The 21589-nt window shown below is 44.0% G+C and overlaps 1 protein-coding gene across 1 annotated transcript in view; it reads right to left on the reverse strand.

The window, feature by feature from the left end:
• Window positions 1-20170, reverse strand: part of LOC130489962 (zinc finger protein 664-like) — a 31468-nt gene extending 11298 nt beyond the window's left edge. The window contains exons 1-3 of the mRNA XM_056863785.1: window positions 20087-20170; window positions 19147-19642; window positions 18994-19062 (exon numbers count right to left, since the gene is read on the reverse strand). Coding sequence (XP_056719763.1) covers window positions 18994-19062; window positions 19147-19642; window positions 20087-20170 — 649 coding nt within the window. The remainder of the gene's footprint in view (window positions 1-18993; window positions 19063-19146; window positions 19643-20086) is intronic.
• Between the last annotated feature and the right edge of the window lie 1419 nt (window positions 20171-21589).

The raw sequence follows: 21589 nt of genomic DNA on the forward strand, positions 1-21589 counted from the left end.
AAAACATATTAACCTCAAGGTGGTCTCGAGCACCTTTCTGCAACTGGAACAAAACTCCCCCCTCTTAGTTTGGTTACCCATTTCTCATTTTACAAGACATCCTGGTGTATGGTTAAACTTTGCTGAAATTTTTCCTGGCCCCACACTTTCATTGTGGAAAAACCCGTTGACCACTGACTGCACCTGCTAACTGGTATTAGTATCTTTTCATTCTCATTTGATATCTGCCTCTCTTTTGCAGTTGCAGATGTGAGAGAGAAGGTGCTTGAGGAGGAATCTGGAAGGATAGTTGTGGAAAAAGACAATGGTTGGCAGGTGGAAGGAAAATCTAGGGATCAAGAAGTTCCAAAGCGAGGCTGCAGAAGGAAAAAGGAAGCAATACAGAAGCCATATAAATGCTTGGAGTGTGGAAAGTACTTCTGTCAAAATGGCCACCTTACTGCAAATCAGAAGATTAACATAGGGGATAAGCCATATAAATGCTTGGAGTGTAGAAAGTGCTTCTCTCTGAATGGCGACCTTACTGCACATCAAAGGGTTCACACAGGAGAGAAGCCACATAAATGCTTGGAGTGTGGAAAGTGCTTCTCTCGGAATACTGTCCTAACTATACATCAAAGGCTTCACAGAGGAGAGAAGCCATATAAATGTTTGGAGTGTGGAAAGTCCTTTTCTCGGAATAGCCTCCTAACTTCACATCAAAAGATTCACACAGGGGAGAAGCCATATAAATGCTTGGAGTGTGGAAAGTGCTTCACTTGGAATTGTGACCTAAGTCGACATCAAAAGGTTCACAGAGGAGAGAAGCCATATAAATGCTTGGAGTGTGGAAAGTGCTTCTCTCGGAATTACCTCCTAACTGAACATCAAAAGATTCACACAGGAGAGAAGCCACATAAATGCTTGGAGTGTGGAAAGTGCTTCTCTCGGAATTACCACCTAACTGAACATCAAAAGCTTCACACAGGAGAGAAGCCACATAAATGCTTGGAGTGTGGAAAGTGCTTCTCTCGGAATTACCACCTAACTGAACATCAAAAGATTCACACAGGAGAGAAGCCACATAGATGCTTGGAGTGTGGAAAGTGCTTCTCTCGGAATTACCACCTAACTGAACATCAAAAGATTCACACAGGAGAGAAGCCATATAAATGCTTGGAGTGTGAAAAGTGCTTCTCTCAGAATACTGCCCTAACTGTACATCAAAGGGTTCACACAGGAGAGAAGCCATATAAATGCTTGGAGTGTGGAAAGTGCTTCTCTCGGAATTACCTCCTAACTGAACATCAAAAGATTCACACAGGAGAGAAGCCACATAAATGCTTGGAGTGTGGAAGGTGCTTCTCTCGGAATTATTACCTAACTGAACATCAAAAGATTCACACAGGAGAGAAGCCACATAAATGCTTGAAGTGTGGAAAGTGCTTCTCTCGGAATGACTCCTTAACTAAACATCAAAAGATTCACACGGGAGATGCCATATAAAGGTTTGGAGTGTGGAAAGGTTCCGTCAGAGTCGAAGTGTTACCTTACAGCACAAGATTCACACAGGCAAAGAGCCAACCAATCACAGTTCCTCCCTCTCTTTTTTCCTTATAAGACGTATTACATGGACTGTATTGCACCATCCCACAGTAATGTATATTAGCTGGACTTTTCTAAATGTTGTTGCCAATATGCTTTATCATTGATTGATGATAGACACATCCTGACGAAATAGGAAATACATTACAAGATATGTTTTTAATTTCGCTTTTAAAATATGGACCTTAGTGTAAGTTTCTTGTGGGGAAATATTTATGATTTTAGAACTGATAAGAAAACTTTATGATCCATTTACACTGCAATTCCCAAGAAAGGAGACATCAAAGATTGCAGCAACTATCAGACCATCGCATTAATTTCTCATGCAAGTAAACTGATGCTCAAAATCTTACAGCAAAGGCTGTTACCATATATGGAATGAGAAATGCCTGATGTTCAAGCTGGTTTCAGAAAAGGAAGAGGCACTAGAGATCATATTACAAATATACGCTGGTTACTGGAGCATACGAGAGAATTTCAGAAGAAAACCAGCTTGTGTTTCATAGATTACAGCAAAGCTTTTGACTGTGTGGATCATGAAAAGCTATGGTTGGTTTTAAAGGAAATGGGTGTGCCTCTACATCTGATCGTTTTAATGCGCAACCTGTACTCTGGACAAGAGACCACAGTTAGAACAGAATATGGAGAAACGGAATGGTTTCCAATTGACAAAGGGGTCAGACAAGGATGTATTTTATCTCCCTATCTCTTCAATCTATATGCAGAACATATAATTAGGAAAGCTGGATTAGATTTAGATGAAGGTGGGGTGAAAATCGGAGGGAGGAACATTAATAATTTGAGATGCTGATGACACTACATTATTGGTAGAAAATAGTGAAGATTTGAAAGGACTACTGCTGAAAGTTAAAAGAGAAAGTGCCAAAGCAGGACTATAGCTGAACATCAAGAAAACAAAAGTAATGACTACAGGAGAATTACACAACTTGAAGGTTGACACTGAGGAAATTGAAATTGTTCAAGACTTTCTATTCCTTGGCTCCACCATCAACCAAAAGGGAGACCGCAGCCAAGAAAGCAGAAGGAGATTGAGACTGGGAAGGGCAGCCATGAAGGAGCTAGAAAATATTTTGAAGTGTAAGGATGTGTCACTGGCCACCAAGACTAGATTAATTCATGCCATCGTATTCCCTATGACTATGTATGGGTGTGAAAGCTGGACAGTGAAGAAAGCTGATAGGAAGAAAATAGATTCCTTTGAAATGTGGAGTTGGAGGAGAGTGTTACGGATTCCGTGGACTGCCGGAAAAAAAAAACAAATCAATGGGTTATAGATCAAATCAAGCCTGACCTGACCCTAGAAGCTAAAATGACTAAACTGAGGCTATCATATTTTGGTCATGTCATGAGACAACAAGAGTCAGACAGTCATGTTAGGAAAAGTTGAGGGCAGCAGGAAAAGAGGAAGACCCAACAAGAGATGGATTGACTCAATAAAGGAAGCCACGGCCTTCGATTTGCAGGATCTGAGCAAGGCTGTCAAGGATAGGACATTTTGGAGGGCTTGCATTCATAGGGTCACCATGAGTCGGAGGCGACTTGACTGCACTTCACACACACACACAATAAAACTTTACTTATGGACATCTTTTGATGTTTAGACCTCAGTGTGAGCCAATTTAAACGGTGACTATTCCAGGCTTTACACTAGTAAGTGACAACAGGCCACACAATATAGAAGACAGTTACTTATCAGCATACCTTTATATGTATTTCAGGATGTGTTTCTGATATGTGGAAATGTATGTATGGCCACTGAAGAAGGCCCCATAGGCCGAAATGTGTTTGGTTGTCTTGGTCATTTGCATATATTTATGATCATCAACCATGTTTGTAAATTAGCAATTATCTTTTTAGAATCTTTTAATTGACCAGTCTAATTTTTAGACCTAGTGTTTTTAATTGCGTGCTCGCTTCATAATAAACAATATCAGTATTTTGTATAAATTTGCAGCTCAACTTTTAGGTTCTCTGTCTGTCTTGCTAAGGTTGAGGTCCCCTCCCCTTTTTTTTGTTAATTCCATTGTTTTAAGCCGGGAGTCCTTGCACCTTGAAGGAATTATAATCCCAGTGAGACCAGACAGGCAGGATCCCCGCCCAGGAATACAGTCGGTAGCCCCTCCGGGGACTCTGAGACCCCAGCCTCCTCAAGGCTTCCCTCTGCAGGAAGGGGGCAGCGACTGGAAACTGCGCCTAAAAGGAGCACAGGAAGGGCCCCTGCCTGAAGCAGCCCTTGAAGCACGGAGAGGAGGAAATGGGAGAACGGGCCTTCTGGCTGGAGCAGGACTGTCCGTGGCAAGAGTTGGCTGTGGTGCCAGATGAGATAGCAGCTAAAGCGGCTTCTCTGCAGTTCTCTGGCTTGTGGGTTGTCTGTGATGGAAGACCTGGGTGGGATGCCCAAAGGGCCCTGGGGTGGGTATGCTACTATCAATTGTTATTTTGCTCTTTCATTGCCATCAGCCGTTGGTATTTGCTAATTCCCACTGCTAATTTACTTCCGATTCTTGATGCATGTAGATGTGAGAAAGGTGGACTGTAAATGACAAATAAATAAAATGGTTGAAAGTAATTGTTATGACCATGGGGGTTACCGCATTATGTATTCCCACCGACGTATTAAGAGTTTGAAAATGTTATAAAAAACATCGCTTTGAAAGGGTTTTTGGATACTACGGCTAAAAAATGGTTGGAAGACGTCTTCATAGCTAAAGGGACCAAACAAAGTGCGAACAGTATTTTTTTATAACATTCTCAAATTCTTAATACATCGCTGGGAATAAATAATGCGGTAACCCCCAAAACGTTGTTACACTGAATTGCTTTGTTACAGTCTATATCAGAAATGCACAATATTTGGGAGCTTCAGGGGAAGGGGCATGGGGTTGTGTGCAGCATTATCTGCACCAGGGTGTTACTTCCAGGGAAAACCTGGAACCTATGTTGGGTAGCTCTAGGAGTTGCAGGGAAGCTATGGTTTTCCCCGGAAGTGACGTTGTGGCACAGATGACGCTGTTTTGTGTTTTCTCCTGGGTAATGAAGGTTGCTGGTGGGCTGGCAGCCCTACCCTGTGTTTGCAAGTAATTGCAAATGAAAAGTATTTCCTGGGCAGTATATTTCTATCCCAAGCCAAATTCCAAGGTATCTTGGGACGGAAAATGTCATGCCATACCAAAAATGTATGTGTTGGCAGAAGTCATTGGCAATGTTGACAGATCCCAAGAGAAAAACACTAACATGGCAGAAGGGGTTTTTTTTAGAAGACATACTGCTCCCGTTTTTGCATCTACCTCAGTGGTTCCCAAAGTGGGCAGTACCACCCCCCGGGGGGCAGTGGGATTACCTAGGGGGGCACTAAGAGGCAAGGGGGCGTTAGAGGTGGGCCCCTTCGACTGTGTTGTTGGAGAGGGCAGGAGGCCCTGGGGTTGAGTTTGTGGAACCGAGGGGGCGGTGGCCCAAAACGTTTGGGAACCACTGATCTGCATGAATAAAAGGATCAGCCTGTCCGTCCATCTATCTGAGCAGGCGTAACTCCTCAGAAGTGGCCTCTCATTTCAGGATGATGACAGGAGTTGCTGTGTCCAAAATGGACCATCCTAGCCAAGATTACGGTACTTCCAGACACACACACTCTTTTGTCATGGAAGCTATGATTTTCTATGGATGGTATAACTCATCTGAAACTAAAGCTAGGAGCCTCAACATTGGCCACCTGTTTCTGGGCGATGGTGAGATACGTAGTACCAGCAGTGAAGGGAACCGGACCTTCCAGGCACAGATTAGCTGCAGAAGATCATTTTGGTGTTTGCAATGGAAGTAAAGGTTTACTGACGAGAAGCCAGGAAAGGGCCAGCAGAACAAAAAGGGAAGGTGGGAAATACTACCACGTAAAAAACACACACACAGGGAACGGGTTTTAACCTGATCCGTAGCATCATTGTGAAGAGCAAAAGATGGGAACCATCTTGCCAGAATTGCCCTCCTGATGCTTCACTTATGCTGATTTTCCTATCTTCGTGTACGCTAGGAAGTTAGACATTTTTATTTTACTGCACCTACCTGGGCCTTTTAATATTCCTTTTAATAAAACCTAATGCTTTTTATTGGTATGGTTTACTGTGTATGCAAGAGTCCTACCCAGCCTCGGTTGAGCTATCTTAAAGGGGATTAATCCCAGGGTTCTAGGTTCGGGACAGGGCGATTGAATCACCCAGGAGGGTTGGAAAACCCGATCTGTCCCTGAAAGTGGGGAATGGTGTCCTGGCTTGCTGGAAAACTCCCATAGACCTAAGGTTCCTTGGAAAGCACCCTAGTCAGCAGCAGCCGCCACTCTGGGACCTCCTGCAGACATCTAGACGTGGCCTGCTGAGAAGGCATCTTTCTAGCGCAGTGCTAGATCAATAACAAAGTGACAGGGAAGAAACACCAGGAAATACCTTATAATCAACTGTGTGGCATCCATGCTGTACAGCATGTGGGGAAGAGATTCAAAGAAACAGATTGTGTGAAGCCAAAAAGCCTTTATATATTTTAAAAGGTTTATTATTAGAGCAAAAAGAAACGGGGGTTGGATTGACAAGGGGGTGCCATTAGAAACACAAGCTTGGTACCATGCCATTTCCTATTGGTTAAAGATGAAATTGTCCTCATCTGGTTTAACTCCCCTAATCTTTGCAGATAATTTCTCCTCAAAATGGATTAACCTAATCGAGGATAAACTCCAACGTTTAGGTTTATCAAGTACAACTCTACTAAATCTTGGCTATCAAGGAACAAAAACAATAGCCAAACAGAGGTTTTGGGACATTGCCCTTCAAGATGTCAGATCAAGGGCTTACTCGGTCCCAGTAGTGGAGAACTGTAAAAAATATTCGGCCCCTCCAAATTATCTCTATACCTTAGATCACCCTAAACATCGGAGAGCCTTCACTTTAGCACATTTTAATGCCCTTCCATCTTCTCTTCTTAATGGGAGGTATGCCCGTTTCCCTTACGAATTCCGCCTCTGTCCATGCCAATCTGGAATGGTGGAAACGATTGAACATGTTCTATTACACTGCCCATTTTATCAAGACATACGTAAAACGCTCATTGATCCAGTTTTGTCTAACATCCCAGATAGAGACAGAGTTAGCTATACCACCTTACTATTAGATGATACTGTTAAAGATGTTACCTATCCGGTTGTGAGATTCTGTGCTAGGACATGTGCAATAAGGCAGAAGAAGCTGTTAAAATGACTTTGACGTCAAACAGACTATTTTACCAAGAGTTGTTGTAACTAAATTTACGATTTATTTCAGCAAATATCAGACATTTTGTTTTTAATTATTATTATCTCTTTTTGTGCAAACTGGTCTTTGACCGTAATAAACAAATGATGATGATGATGATGAAAAGGGGGTGGGAAAAGGGCAGAACAAAATACCAGAAAAATAACACCCAAGAACACAGCGCATGGAATCCCAAACTAAAAAGCAAGACAGTTGAACTACATCAACAAAGTAGTTCACGTGACCTTGGCTATAACAGGTTCCAGAGCGTGTACCAAGGAGTCCTTGCAGTAACAAGATGTTAAAGGAGTCTTTAGCTCCTACCTGACCACATGTTGCTTGGACTCCTTGAAACAGCTCCATTCTGAAAAGAGAAGATGGGGTTAGTGGGTGCCCCCCCCCGCCCATGTCTCCCCACTTGCACCAGGGGGGCAGTAGCCGTTTCCACTCCTCTGCAAAGACCACAGCTCAGCAGCACCTCTCCACTGCCTGTGAGGGAGGCAACGTTGGAAGGAAAAGCGTTTGCCTCGATCTTGCTTGAATCATGTCTCAGTCACCCCAACTCCCAGGGTTGCTCTTGGGGTCAGCCAGGCCCGGGCCAATACGATGCCGGGCGACTTAAAAGTGAGCACCAAGCATGAAACCCACAGAGAACTTCTCATTGCACTGACAAGATGTGGGAGCCATTTCAGTCCCCATCTGGGGTTGCCAAGCTATGGGGAGGGGGACACTGGAGATCTGCTATTAAAACATCTCCAGGTGACAGAGATCAGTTCCCCTGAAAAAAATGGTTCCTTTGGAGGGGGACTTCATGACATTACACCCCATTTGTGTTAATACTTATGCTTTGCTGCAGTTCTGTTTTTAGACCTCTGGTTGGTTCTACAACCCTGATTCCTATTGCAATGTACGATTGTATGTCCCATCCTGTTGACTGTATTGATTTACTGTGCGTCATCCACCTTGACTTCAAGTGAGAATATAGCCTTGGATACTTACCGTGAGGGCTTATTCTCCTCTGAGGCGAAGGGCATCCTGAGCTGTGGGTTGTTTTCCTCTCCATCCGGGTAGGCAGGACAAAAAATGTTCTGACTTCCTGTATCCCCTTGGCGGGAAAACGACCTGAGGAAGCCAGTTACCGTCTAAACTAGCTAAGTAGACAGCGATGAAATGAACTTGCAATAGAACTTGATTATAATTTAAAAATTAACAGAATTCAACAGGAAAGACCAGGAAGCTAAAGACTATGTCTGCCTAGGATGTGGTTCTTCGCTTGTTCCGTGTTGGTAGCAGTTAAAGTCATGGACCCTAACATCTAAGAGAATAAGGGTGGGGCAGGATGCCCTTCGCCTCAGAGGAGAATAAGCCCTCACGGTAAGTATCCAAGGCTATATTCTCCCCTGAGGCAAGGATTCCTCCAACATTTGTGACTGCAAGGAACTCGGTACATGCTCTGTAGAACCTGTTACAGCTGAGGTCAAGTAGGCTTAGCTGTTGTAGTTCAACTGTATTGCTATGTATTTTGGAATTCTGTGCGCTGTGTTCTAGGGTGTAACTCTATTTTGTTCTGCCCTTTCCCCACCCCTTTTCAATCCAATCCCCCTTTTCTCTCTCTTTAATAATAAACCTTTTTAAATATATAAAACCCTTTTTGGTTTCACTTCACACACTTCTATTTCTCTGAACCTCTTCCCCACGTTGTACGGCATGGGCGTTACAATGTTGATTATAAGGTGCTTCCTAGTGTTTCTTCCCTGTCACTTTCTTATTGATCTAGCCCTGCGCTAGAAGGATGCCTTCTCAGCAGGCCAAGTCTAGATGTTCGCAGGAGGTCCCAGAGTGGTGGCGGCTGCTGACCAGTGTGCTTTCCAAGGAACCATAGGTCTTTGAGAGTCTCCCAGCAAGAGGAATGTTCTGCTATACACCCAATCCATCTCGAGCTTTCTTCTTTTCCTACTGCCTTTAACTTTTAATTGTCTTTTCCAGTGACGCTTATCTTCTCATAATGTGGCCGAAGTACAATAGCCACAGTCATTTCAGCTTCTAGGAGCAGTTCAGGCTTGATTTGATCTAGAACCTAGCGTGTGGTATAGAAGTTCAGAGCAACAGTCTCTAATCTGGAGAACCAGACTGCTTTCCCCGTTCCTCCACATGAAACCTGTTGGGAGATTTTGGGCTAGGCACCATTTTCTCAGATCTCACTCAGCCCCACCAACCTCACAAGATGCCTGTTGGGGGGGGGGGTGGGAAGGGAAGGTGATTGCAAGCTGCTTTGAGACTCCTTACTAGATAGAAAATTGGAGTATAAACCAAATCTTCTTCTTGGCATTCCACACTATCCATAACACTCTCGAACAGCACCACATTTCAAATCAATCAAATTCCTTCATTGTTCCTGGCACTGGTATTCAGTGGTATTTATATGGCTTCTCCCCTCGGTGAACCTTTTGATGTATAATTAGGTGGCCATTCTGAGAAGCACTTGTTGCACTCAAAGCATTTATATGGCTTCTCTCCTGTGTGAACCCTTTTATGTTCAATTAAGACACCATTCTAAGAGAAGCACTTTCCACACTCCAAGCATTTATATGGCTTCTCCCCTGTGTGAATCTTCTGATGTTGAGTTAGGGAGCCATTGCAAGTGAAGCACTTTCCACACTCCGAGCATTTATATGGCTTCTCCCATGTGAATCTTTTGCTGTCAAGTTAATAAAGGGACCTGCCTGTCAGTCTTTTTGTGGCAGCCAGACCTCCTCAGGAAACTTGGCCATCAACTTTAGGAATCTCTTGGCAGGACAAGTTCACCTCCTTGTTCTATCAAACTTCCAGACAGATATTCCCTGAACTGCAGAGCAGAGATGAGAGAAAGGATCCCCACCCCACCCCGAAATCCATCTTGGTCTCTGTTAACAATATTAAATGATGGGCCTGATCTGTGCCTGGCGTGGCTCCCCCTGGGTCTGCTCTGAGCTTGACAAAGAACAGCAGAACATTACAAAGAGAACTCGACTTCCATATCCATGGGCGTCTCCTGGAACATGGCTGTGGTATCTATTGCTTGGCTTCTCCCACATACCACCTTCCTCCCTCACCATCTTTCTCACAAAACAGAAGCGTTTACAGACGACTCTCGTTTTCCCTCTGCCCAGATTTTACCTGCAACTTTCCATCCAGCCCAGCTGATTCCATTCCAAGGAGGGTCTAAGGCAGGGGCCTTTCCCAGCCCTGCAACCCAAAATCTTCCTGCCTTAACTCTAAATGCCATACCTGAACTCTGGACTTTTGAGATGCAGGACAGGAGCTCTGCCAATGAGCGAGGGCCCCTCCTCTGGCCCAGTCACATCAACAAGGCCATCCCTCCTCTCCTCCCTTCAGCTCAGCCACTCAAACAAAGAACCACTCTGCGTCAAAGTAGAAAGGCTGAAAAAGGAGCCCCAAGGATTTGCAAACAGGGCCAAGCCTGGATATCCTCTATCTCTCCCAGTCAGAGCCCATTTCATCAACAGATTTCTGTTTACAGCATCTAAGTATTTAGTGCTTTCTTTTTCAGGCACTGTTCAGATCCCCAGGTACGGGATCTCCATTCTTTCCTCTGTGGCAAATGGAAGTGTGTCCGGAAGTTCAAGAGAGTCAAAGAAAGATGCTACCCCCTCCCTTCTCTTCGGTGTTCATAATGAAAGGGAAACAATTCTTACCCAGAGAGGCCATAGTCTCGTAATTTTCCTCCATAACTTCCCAGAAGAGTTCTCTTTGGCCTGGATCCAGCAGATCCCATTCCTCCTCCGTGAAGAGCATGGCTACATCCTCAAAGGACACTGGGGATCTCTGAAAGAGGAAAAGAAGGCCCAGTTGAACAATGATTCCTGCTCCTAGGCAGAAAGAAAGAAGAATCCTATTGACCAGCCAACTGCTTAAAAAGTGGTTTCGCTCTTCTCCTCCCCCTCTGACAAGTAGAATATACTGAAAGTCTCCAAGAAATACAAATTTAGAAAATTGCAAAGAACTGGGCTTCTCTTTGTCAAGTTCAATTAAATGAAAAACAAACGAACCACCCGCCCCATTTGACTGTATAGTGGGTTCAACAACTGAATTACTTTGCATGTGTAACTGCAGACATACACAGAAACTGTAATTCCACAGAAGGTCTCTGCTTTAAACAAAGTTTTCTGCAGAGGTGTTCTGTGTTACTCTTAAACTTGCATCCAGCTCTACAAACAAAAAGTGGACTAATTACGGCCATCCTGTCTTTTCTTCTCTTTCCCCCCTAACTATCCCAGGCCGTGTGATCCTCAGGGCTTGGCAGGTGAGAGATGCAGGGTCAAGAACACCCAGCACAAACCTCGGAGATCTTTTCAGATATTTATGCTCTGTGGAATGACTGCAGTTTGTACTAAACACCTTTAAACTGGAAGTAAACTACTGCATCGTCTCAGTAAATATAGAATTTCATACAGCGGAAATGGTTTCGAGCAAAGATTTATACATGGCAGAAGATTTACTGAATGGGAGGTTATTCTTATCTAGAACGAGACTCGAAATTGGCACCAGTATCGGAATGACTGTGGGAGTCCCAGTGCCAAAAACCCAGGGGATGGAAACATCTTGGCCCAGATAAACAACAGAGAATCCCTCTAATATTTTGCAGCGGGAGTGATGCACCACTCAGGGGAGGCCAGGAAGGCGGAGGCCGGACAGGCAGGGAGTGTGAATCAGATCCCCTCCTTTACAAAGCTTCAGACCAGTTGCCAGTTCAGAGATCTTCTTCAGGATGATGCTCATTGGGATCCTACAACAGTATGCACAGAAAATACAAATACCAACATATGGCCGTGACACACCAGTGCATCGAGCCACGGGGGCCACTAACGGGCCACGAACCCCGGTGGATCAGATCAGGGGTCCGTTTGGCTTTTAAGAACAAAGTCAGCCATGGCTGGTTGCAGAGAAAACTTCCTCCATTCCGGCCACCTCTTCCCCTCCATTTCACACTCCCATTTCCCCCCCTCCCTTATTCTTGCCCAAGAGGAGGAGAAGAGTTTGCAAAGAGCGGCTTCCTTCGTGGCTCTTCCGTGGCTGCTGTGGCTTCCCACGACAGTGCCCCTCCCCACCCCACCTCCCCCACCCCGGTTGCAGGAGAGAGACCCGCTGGCCGGTTCCTGGGGAAAAGGTGCAAAAGGCGATGGGAAGACGAAACCCTTCTCCCCCCCCCCAACCTTCAGTCGGGTACTGCGCTTTGTTCTCCTACTGGGAACTACACTTCCCAAATGTGCTTGCGAGCCCCAAAGAGGCTCAGCCAGGATTTTCTAGGCATTCACAAAAGGGGTAAATGTATTTGTAGAGGTGACAGGGAGCCTCTGACATGTGGGTTGAAGCTTTTCCCCCCCCTCCAGTGTTGGGAGAGATCAGACAGGATTAAAGAGAGAACCTCCTTTTCTCTGGTTGGAGGGAGAATTTGGCTTTTGCATCTCTGGGGAAAGGTGGGTTTCGGTTTCCCCGAAGAGATCTTGGGAAGAATAGCTGGAGGAACAAGGGGGGAGGAGAGAAAATACATGTGAGATGAACCAGTGACTGGGAAGGAGCTGAAGTTTGCTAACTTCCAGGTGGGTCCTGGACACCCCCAGGAATGACACTTGATCTCCAGGTGGCAGAGATCAGTTCCCCTGGAGAAAAGGGCTGCTTCGGGTTGTGGGCTGTGTGAGGCTTTGTTCTGATCTGATGCCCCTCCCTGGGCTCCATCCCCAGATCTCCAGGAATTTCCCACTGTGGAGTTGGCAGCCATCATACGGGCTGACTGGAGAGTGGTTTCCAGGTTGCATGTTCTTTGAACATGGCTTGAGTTTATTGTTGTTACTAACAATAACAATACCACCACCACCTCCGTAGTTTCCAAACTGAAAATCCAAACACCCCTTCCATTTTAACAGGTTTCCTTACAATTGCAACATTTATAGAGGTGCTAAAGTTTCCTTGTGCTTCAAGTGCATACAACCCAGATTGTCGTTATTGCAAACTATATAGAACGTAAAAACATAAGAAAGGCCCTGCTGGATCAGACCAGGCTCCATCAAGTCCAGCACACTGTTCATGCAGGGGCCAACCAGGTGCCTCCAGGAAGCCCACAAACAAGACAACTGCAGTAACACCATCCTGCCCATGTTCCACAGCACCTAATATAATATGGTCCTGGAGAGAATAGTTATGTATCATGACTAGTATCCATTTTTACTAATAGCCATGGATAGCCCTCTCCTCCATGAACATGTCCATTCTCCTTTTAAAGCCTTCCAGTTTGGCAGCCATCACATCTTGGAGCAGGGAGTTCCACAGTTTAACTATGTGTTGTGTGAAGAAATACTTCCTTTTATCTGTTTTGACTCTCTCACTCTCCACCTTCAGCAGATGACCCCGCGTTCTAGTATTATAAGAGACTGCTGAAGAATCTTTGATTCCCAAAGATGACCTCATGAGAAAAAGGAAATGTTTGTCCAGGACTTCAAGGGAATAGAGCTACTTGCAGGTACTCCCTTGGATGTTGAGAAAGACCCTTCAGGGTCTGAGAATTGGGATAAAATTTAATTTCACCTATGAACAACAGGTGACCATCTCTGTTTAGGTCCGATCGTGGTCCTTGAGATGGGCCATGTCTTTCTGAAATCCTCTTAGAAGAATATTCTCCTGTCCTTCCTTGCATTGTATTTCTTGATGGGTCACAGATTTCCTCTTTCTCTCCCCCTCACGTAAGTAATGGGACCTTGAGGGGAAAGGAAGGCCTTGCCTCTGAAGAAGCGCTGGAGAGGAGACTTCCTTTCCAGCTGAGCAAGGTGAGAGTGACTGTCCTTTCTGCGCCTACAAGAGAAAAAGAGGCGGCAGAGCCAGGAACGCTCTCTTGTTGGTGCCTTGAAATGGGTGTCTGGTCCTGGGAGTCGCAGCCATTTCCCCAAACTTCCTTGCTGTTGCCCTTGAGTAGCTTTAACACAAGACCCTCAGATATCTGGGCCCGAGTAGGTTGATATTCGCACGCATTTTATATGGGAGACACATACAGCCCAGCATAAAAACGTATGACAATCTTACCAGATTCTGGTTTAATTGGTAATATATACAACCTATTACATGCCTGGTCTGTTTTATATTGCCTGTATATGTATATATATATATATATCTGTAAATGTGTGCATGTTTTACATGGGTTTCAAATAGACCACCGAGAAAGACCATGAAGGCCGAAACACTTTTGGCATATATAGATATCAGCCTTAGGAAATGCCATTGGACTGTTTTAACGTTTTTAAAATAATTTTAATCTTGACATAGCGCTTCTAATAAATTATATACATTATATATTTTCATTATTTATACAGAGGCAGTGGTCCATAATTTAATTGTACCCAGATACACGTGTGTGTTCTGAACACGCAAATGTTGGGGGCCAAACATGTGTAGGCCATTTGGGTAACTCCTCATTCTCCTTTCCCTGGCAAAAACCTGGCTCTCGCCCTTAGACCAAACCACAATTGCCGCCCTCTTAGTGTGGAGTTCTTTCCTTCTCCTGCGCACCTTGCTCTGAAGGCCTCAGCGGTGGGTTGGCTCCTTTTGCCATTACAACACTTTCATCCCCTCTCTGAACTGAAACTAAGCCAAAGGACACATCATTGATAGTGGAGCAAGCTGCATTCAGATGAGCACGTGAAGCATGGTTAATCATGTAGTGGTTTCCTGCAATGTCTGAACCAAGTTATAAAGCTGAGCTCTTTGAATGGGAACAGTTTGGTTCAGTATAGAACTATTCAAGCTTTTACATTTCATGTCAGCTAGAAAGGAGTGAGGGCAGACCAAGGGGTCTATATCAGAGCATGCCAAAGCTCCAGGCTCTTTGTAAAATTATGCCACAAGCCACTGAAAACATTTACATTTTATAAAGCTCTCACCACTCTCACAACTGGGTCGGCAGAGACAGATCCAATGGCCCACACATCCCTGATCTCGAGTATAAACTAGGCACATCTTTTGAAAGTGCTGAGAATATAACCTTTCCAAAAAGATCAGAAAATGAGTGTTCACACTTGGGAGGGGGATGCTCATCAACACCAAAGAGAGAGAACAGCAGAGAGATATGATTTTGCTATAACCAAAACTCTGAAGGGCTTCCAGACAGCTCTCTGCTGTGGATCCTGCTGCAAATAAACAAAGTGAGACGGTGAGTACGGCAAAGGGAGGAGAGGGAGGCAGATGCAGGGCTGAAGAGAAGAACCCGCTTTACTGAAGGAGTTATGGTGCCAAAAAGGAAGGGAATCTGAATCTCCTGACCCACATATATCCAGAACCCTCCTTCCCCTCCACACGCGCTAATGGTCAGGGAAGCTGAGGTTCTTTGTTTATCTCTACTTTGGTCTGACTGCATCTCCAGTTAAAGGGATTAAGCAAGTGGATGATGTGAAAGACCTCTGCCTAAAACCCTGGAGAGCCACTGCCGGTCTGAGCAGACATTACTGACTTTGATGGAGCAAGGGTCTGGTTCAGTAGAAGGCAGCTTCATGTGTATCATGTGACTCTTAAATGGTGTCAAAGATCGCCAGAGACAGACGGTCCTGCAGTCACCAATTTGAAGAGGGTCTGTGCCTTTCGAGTAACTATGCTCTTAGAATCGACCCCTACCTGAGAAGTGCTATGTTATCTCATTCAGTTAGTCACTTACTAAGCAGGACTCAACTACTTTACTCACTTAAAAAGTAAGTCTTTTTATTTATGTGCTCCAATGTAATTATGTATATAAATGTGTATATGCAACTATTACAAAGTCTTAAAATTCAGTAACAATGTATACAGTCAAGCAAGCAAGTTCTACATACTATTCAGTTTTACAATCCAACACTTAAAATATAACAGTTAAAGAAGTCTGATTTGGTTCAAAGTATGTAATTCACATTCTACAATATATTTGTAAAGCCATACATACCAATACATCTTCTGAGCCTCCCTTATAGGTCTGAAGCTCTAGCCCTCTCCCTGCCTGTATTTATACTGTTTCAGTCACCTTCAATGAGCTTGAAACTAGAGCTGGAGCAGGAGACAGTTGTACTGCACATGCTCAGTGGCTTCCCTTTAGATTGCCATATAACGACTTCTACTTCCACCAGGCTATTTTGCTAAACTTTCAACAGTCAGTTTTGAGTCTTGTTATCTCTCTATATTTTCAATTTTATCATCATTCTCATCTCCAGAAAAATACGTTGAGAATGAACCTATTCATTACTTTCTAGTATCACGTTTTCATGTTTAAATCATAAAATACAATATATTGTTTACATTACATCATTACATCTTAGTCAGCATAGAATACCCTTGGAGTGGAGAGCATTTCTGCACTTGAAGTCATTGGAAAGGCAGGAAGTTATTACTCAGCTCTGTAGCAGTGCTGCAAAGCTTTGCTCTCTAGCCATTGAAAAGGCTGGGAAAGGTCATAGAAAAAAGCGAAATATGCAGCTAGCAAATCTGCACTGACACTGAAATCTTTGACAAGAGTAATTCAGAAACATAAGCCTCTGGCAAAGAATATCCAGGCTCTCTTCCCTTTTAAAAGGAAAATGAAGCCTCTGCTTTATAGTTTGCAGTTCATGTGTAGCTTGGTTTTACATTGAATATTTCTGCATAGGTACAACACTAATTCCATAGTTCATGTGCTCTAATATGTCAAAGCCTGTAACAAATTCTCATCAAGCAGGAATATCTGCTGGATTGAAAGCCCCCCCCCACCCCCCAAAATCACTCTGTAGCCAAAGCTGCTGAGTTGGGGGACTGGGGAACAATTTTCTATGGCCCATACGCATCAGCCTATTTGAATTCCTAGCTTTTATTTTTTTAAAGCTAGTCTCCACCCTCTTTCCTTTTGTAGATATGTCTTTCCCTTTGTAAGTCTTATATTTTAAAAAGATATGTTGCGACAGGCCTTTTCTACCAACTGAGGGGACTCACATAGCCTCTTATGATTTGGGGGAACCAAGTTTGTTTAGAACTATAAACCACCCACTCGGTTACAATTTGTTCTCAGAGTAGCTTTGGCTTCGCTGCTGTGAGGTAAGTTTTAATGGCGAACAAATAGAACAAGGAGACCACTGAGGTAGGAGAAGTATGTAAATAATATTGTCGAAGGCTTTCATGGTCAGAGTTCATTGGTTCTTGTAGGTTATCCGGGCTGTGTGACCGTGGTCTTGGTATTTTCTTTCCTGACATTTCAGGAAAGGAGTCACTGATAGGATGGAGAAACTTTTGAAAAAAACATAACTGTCAGCTAAGGCTTTCGGTCGATCCCGGATAAAACAAGATGGTCCTTACCTAAACAAAATGGAGTTTTAGTTCGCCCCGTCCTTCCCCATTTGCATTCTGTCCCCCGCCAGGCATCTGCACTACAATGGAGACCTGCCCGAGTAATCGCTAGTATGATACCAGGTCCCGCGGAACAATGCCTGGGAGCCCTGGAGATCGTCTAGCTATTGCACATGTTAATTCCTTGAATGCGTTTTCTTAAGTAGTTACCGGCAGTTACCATCCGTATTGTTTCCTTGTATCTGAACTGTCAAGACAACTCTGCCACTCCTCGTCCTTTTGTGTTGTACCCTGAACATAATCAGTCCCATTGTATGTACCCTATGTATCGGTATTTCCCCATGTCTGTATTCTAGCCTTGTGTTTCTTTGGACTTGCTGAACTCGCTGGCTTTCTTAATAAAACTTTTAAACTCGCGACTACGTCTGGAGTGAAGTTCCCTAGGCAGGAAACGCAACGAGGTCCTGAAGTCTGACAATAACCTACAGTGTTTAAACCCACCAAGAAAATACAGCAGATGCTACGATCAGCAAAAGAGACCCCCTCACCTCTGCAGGAGTATATCGTATACCTTGCAGTTGTGGACAAGTTTACATCGGGACCACACAACGCAGCATACAAACAAGGATAAAAGAACATGAGAGATACTGCAGACTTGGCCAACCTGAGAAATCAGCAGTGGCTGAACATGGACTGACCCAAACAGGACAAAGGGTCTTATTCCAAGACACTGAAAGACTGGACAATTCTACCAACTATTTTGTCAGATTGCACATAGAAGCCATTGAAATTCATAAACATCAGCACAACTTTAACAGAAAAGAAGAGTTTAAGAATGAATAAGGCTTGGCTTCCTGTCCTGAAAACCTCCAGACTAACAAAGACTACAGTCCACAAAAGCCATGCTGATTAGCTTTGGATTCCAAATGTTAACAGATCACTTCAGGATACAATGGTTCCATATTAACATACCACACCCTCATTAGCACATTATCTTGATACTTACAGGACAATGATTAGCACATTACCTTTGATACTTTCTGCAGGAAAATGACTCGGCTCAAACCCAACCCCCTTCTGACTATATATTACTCTTCCTACACCCTTGACACTGAGAGACACTGTCCTTCAGTGTTACTCCTCTGAAGATTCCTGACATTTCGCCAGCAGCTGTGGCAGGCAAGAAAATACCAAGATCACGCTCACACAGCCCGGACAACCTACAAGAACCTATGTAAATAATGGTTTCTTTATTTACTGATTGGTTTTTAACCTCCAAGTATTTCTATGGCTTCACAATTATATGTGCACCTATGTGGTTATTATAAGAGAAGCTCTTCCCACATTTTAAGCATTTATACATTCTCCAGCATGCTGAAATAATACTTTAGTTTTTCTAAAAAAAATCAGGTTATACATTTCTAAGATTCTTAACCTAGACACATTCAGGTGTGAGGTGAGGCTACGGCTGTGAATGAAACTCTTTCCATACTTCATTTTATGTGGCTTCTCCCCTGTGAACCCTTTGATGTTCAGTTAGGGTGCCACTCTTTGTGAAGCTCTTTCCTTACTCCAAGCATTTATATGGTTTCTCCCATGTGAACCCTGCGATGTGCAGTTAGGTCGCCATTCCAAGAGAAGCTCTTTCCACACTCCAAGCATTTATATGGCATCTCCCCTGTGTGAACCCTTTGATGTTTAGTTAGATCGCATTTCCAAGAGAAGCTCTTTCCACACTCCCAGCATTGATATGGCTTCTCCCCTGTGTGAACCCTTTGATGTGCAGTTAGGTCGCCATTCCAAGAGAAGCTCTTTCCGCACTCCAAGCATTTATATGGCTTCTCCCCTGTGTGAACCCTTTGATGTTTAGTTAGATATCTATTCAAAGAAAAGCTCTTTCCACACTCCAAGCATTTGTATGGCTTCTCCCCTGTGTGAATCTTTTTATGTTCAGTCAGGTTGCTACTGCAAGAGAAGCTCTTTCCACACTCCAAGCATTTAAATGGCTTCTCCCCTGTGTGGACCCTTTGATGTGTAGTTAGCCTGCCACTGCATGAGAAGGTCTTTCCACACTCTAGGCATTTATATGGCTTCTCCACTGTGTGAACCTTTTGATGTTCAGTTAGGCGGCTATTCTGTGAGAAGCACTTTCCACACTCCAAGCATTTATATGGCTTCTCCCCTGTGTGAACCCTTTGATGTTTAGTTAGGCTGCTATTCTGCGAGAAGCTCTTTCCACACTCTAAGCATGTATATGGCTTCTCCCCTGTGTGAACCCTTTGATGTGCAGTTAGGTCGCGCCTTTGGGAGAAGTTCTTGCCACAGTGCAAGCATTTATATGGCTTCTCCCCTGTGTGAACCCTTTGATGTCTAGTTAGGTCGCCATTCCAAGAGAAGCTCTTTCCACACTCCAAGCATTGATATGGCTTCTCCCCTGTGTGAATCTTTTTATGTTTAGTTAGGTTGCCATTGCAAGAGAAGCTCTTTCCACACTCCCAGCATTGATATGGCTTCTCCCCTGTGTGAACCTTTTGATGTCTAGTTAGGTGGCCATTCCGAGAGAAGCTCTTTCCACAATCCAAGCATTTATATGGCTTCTTCTGTCTTTGTACCCTTTGATGTGTTTTTAGTTTACCACTGCAACGAACGTTGTTTGCACTTTTGTAGCGTTTATAGGCTTTACAGCATAGTGTAACATTTTGATGTGTTTTAATACTGAATTTGCAGCTGAATCCTTTCTCTTTGATGGGACCCTGATGCCTTCTCTTTCGCTTCCATAATTCATTTTGGCCTGAGACCTGAAGGTGATTTCTGCTCCGACAGCCAGCCAATTTCTTCCTGTGCTTCTGTTTTGCTTCCCCTTTCCATTTGCACTCTCGTTTTGCTACCACTTTGTCCCCACATTTCGCTTTCACCTGCAGACTGTTGTCTTTTTCCACAACCACACTTCCTGACTTCTTCTCTGGTGCCATCTCCCTCACTTCCACAACTGTAGGAGAGAGATAGAAATCAAAGAAGAATGAAAAGGTAGAAATACCAGTTAGCAAGTACTGTCAAAAGTGAATGGGATGTGAGCCAGGGCGAGGAGAAACCTCAACAATATCTAACAGCACACCTGCATGTCTTGGAAAATGAGATACAGGAGGGGGCTTCTTGCTTCTGTGCAGAAGGCGGCTCTGAAGGTTAATGTTTTCTCTAGTGTTAATGTAGGAGAATCATTTGTAGCTTTGGGGTTGGCTAGTTCAAATCATTCCTCACGGATCAGACACAAAAGGCCGCTGTGGGAGACCAGTTATCGTCAGCATGGGACCAAGACTGTGGAGTTCTACAGGGAACAATCCTATCCCCCATGCTTATACGTAAAGCCCTTAGCACAAATCACTTGTAGCTTTGGGGTTGAATGTCATCAATATGCGGATCTTACCCAGCTCTTGGGCAGACTTAAATCTGGAGACTGGAGCCATGGACAGATATTTTCAGGTAATGAACCAGGTTTTAATAAAAATCAGAAGTAAAAAAAATTAAAAATGGGGGTTTAAGAACCAAATGTCAATTGCTAGGCAACCAGAAAGTATTGACAGCCTTCCAGCCTTGATTTCTGTCAGATATATGCAGAGGGAGGGAACAGGGCCCTTCCAGGGCAGCTTTGGCCTTTCAGGGGCCACTTATCTGGGCCAGGCCCAGCAGCTATCGTAGAAGAAGAGTTGGTTTTTATATGCCAACTTTCTCTACCACTTAAAAGAAAATCAAACCAGCTTACAATCACATTCCCTTCCCCTCCCCATAACAGACACCCGAGAGGTAGGTGGGGCTGAGAGAGCTCTAAGAGAATTGTGACTAGCCCAAGGTCACCCTCCTGGCTTCATGTGTAGGAATAAGCCGGGCAATGTGATATTACATGACTTCATGACTTCCCCAGGACGGGGTGCATGTTCCTGGTGTACAGCAGACTAGATTATTAGATCCTATTATTGTTAGATGGATCTGCCACTGGTTGACAGATCGTACCCAAAGAGTGCTAGTTAATGGTTCCTCGTCCACTTGGAGAGAAGTGACTAGTGGAGTTCCTCAGGGATCTGTGCTGGGCCCTGTGTTGTTCAACATCTTTATAAATGATTTGGATGAAGGAATAGAGGGGATGCTTATTAAATTTGCAGATGATACTAAATTGGGAGGGGTAGCAAATATGGTAGAAGACAGAGCCAAGATGCAGGATGATCTTGACAGGCTGGAGAAATGGGCTAGAACTAATAAAATGCACTTCAACAAAGACAAATGTAAAGTTCTGCATTTAGGTAGGAAAAATTAAATGCATAATTATAGGATGGGGGAGACTTGTTTGAGCAGTAGTGTGTGTGAAAAGGATCTTGGGGTCTTAGTAGACCAAACAC

The sequence above is a fragment of the Euleptes europaea genome, chromosome 1, assembly GCF_029931775.1.
Source record: "Euleptes europaea isolate rEulEur1 chromosome 1, rEulEur1.hap1, whole genome shotgun sequence".
Lineage (NCBI taxonomy): Eukaryota > Metazoa > Chordata > Lepidosauria > Squamata > Sphaerodactylidae > Euleptes > Euleptes europaea.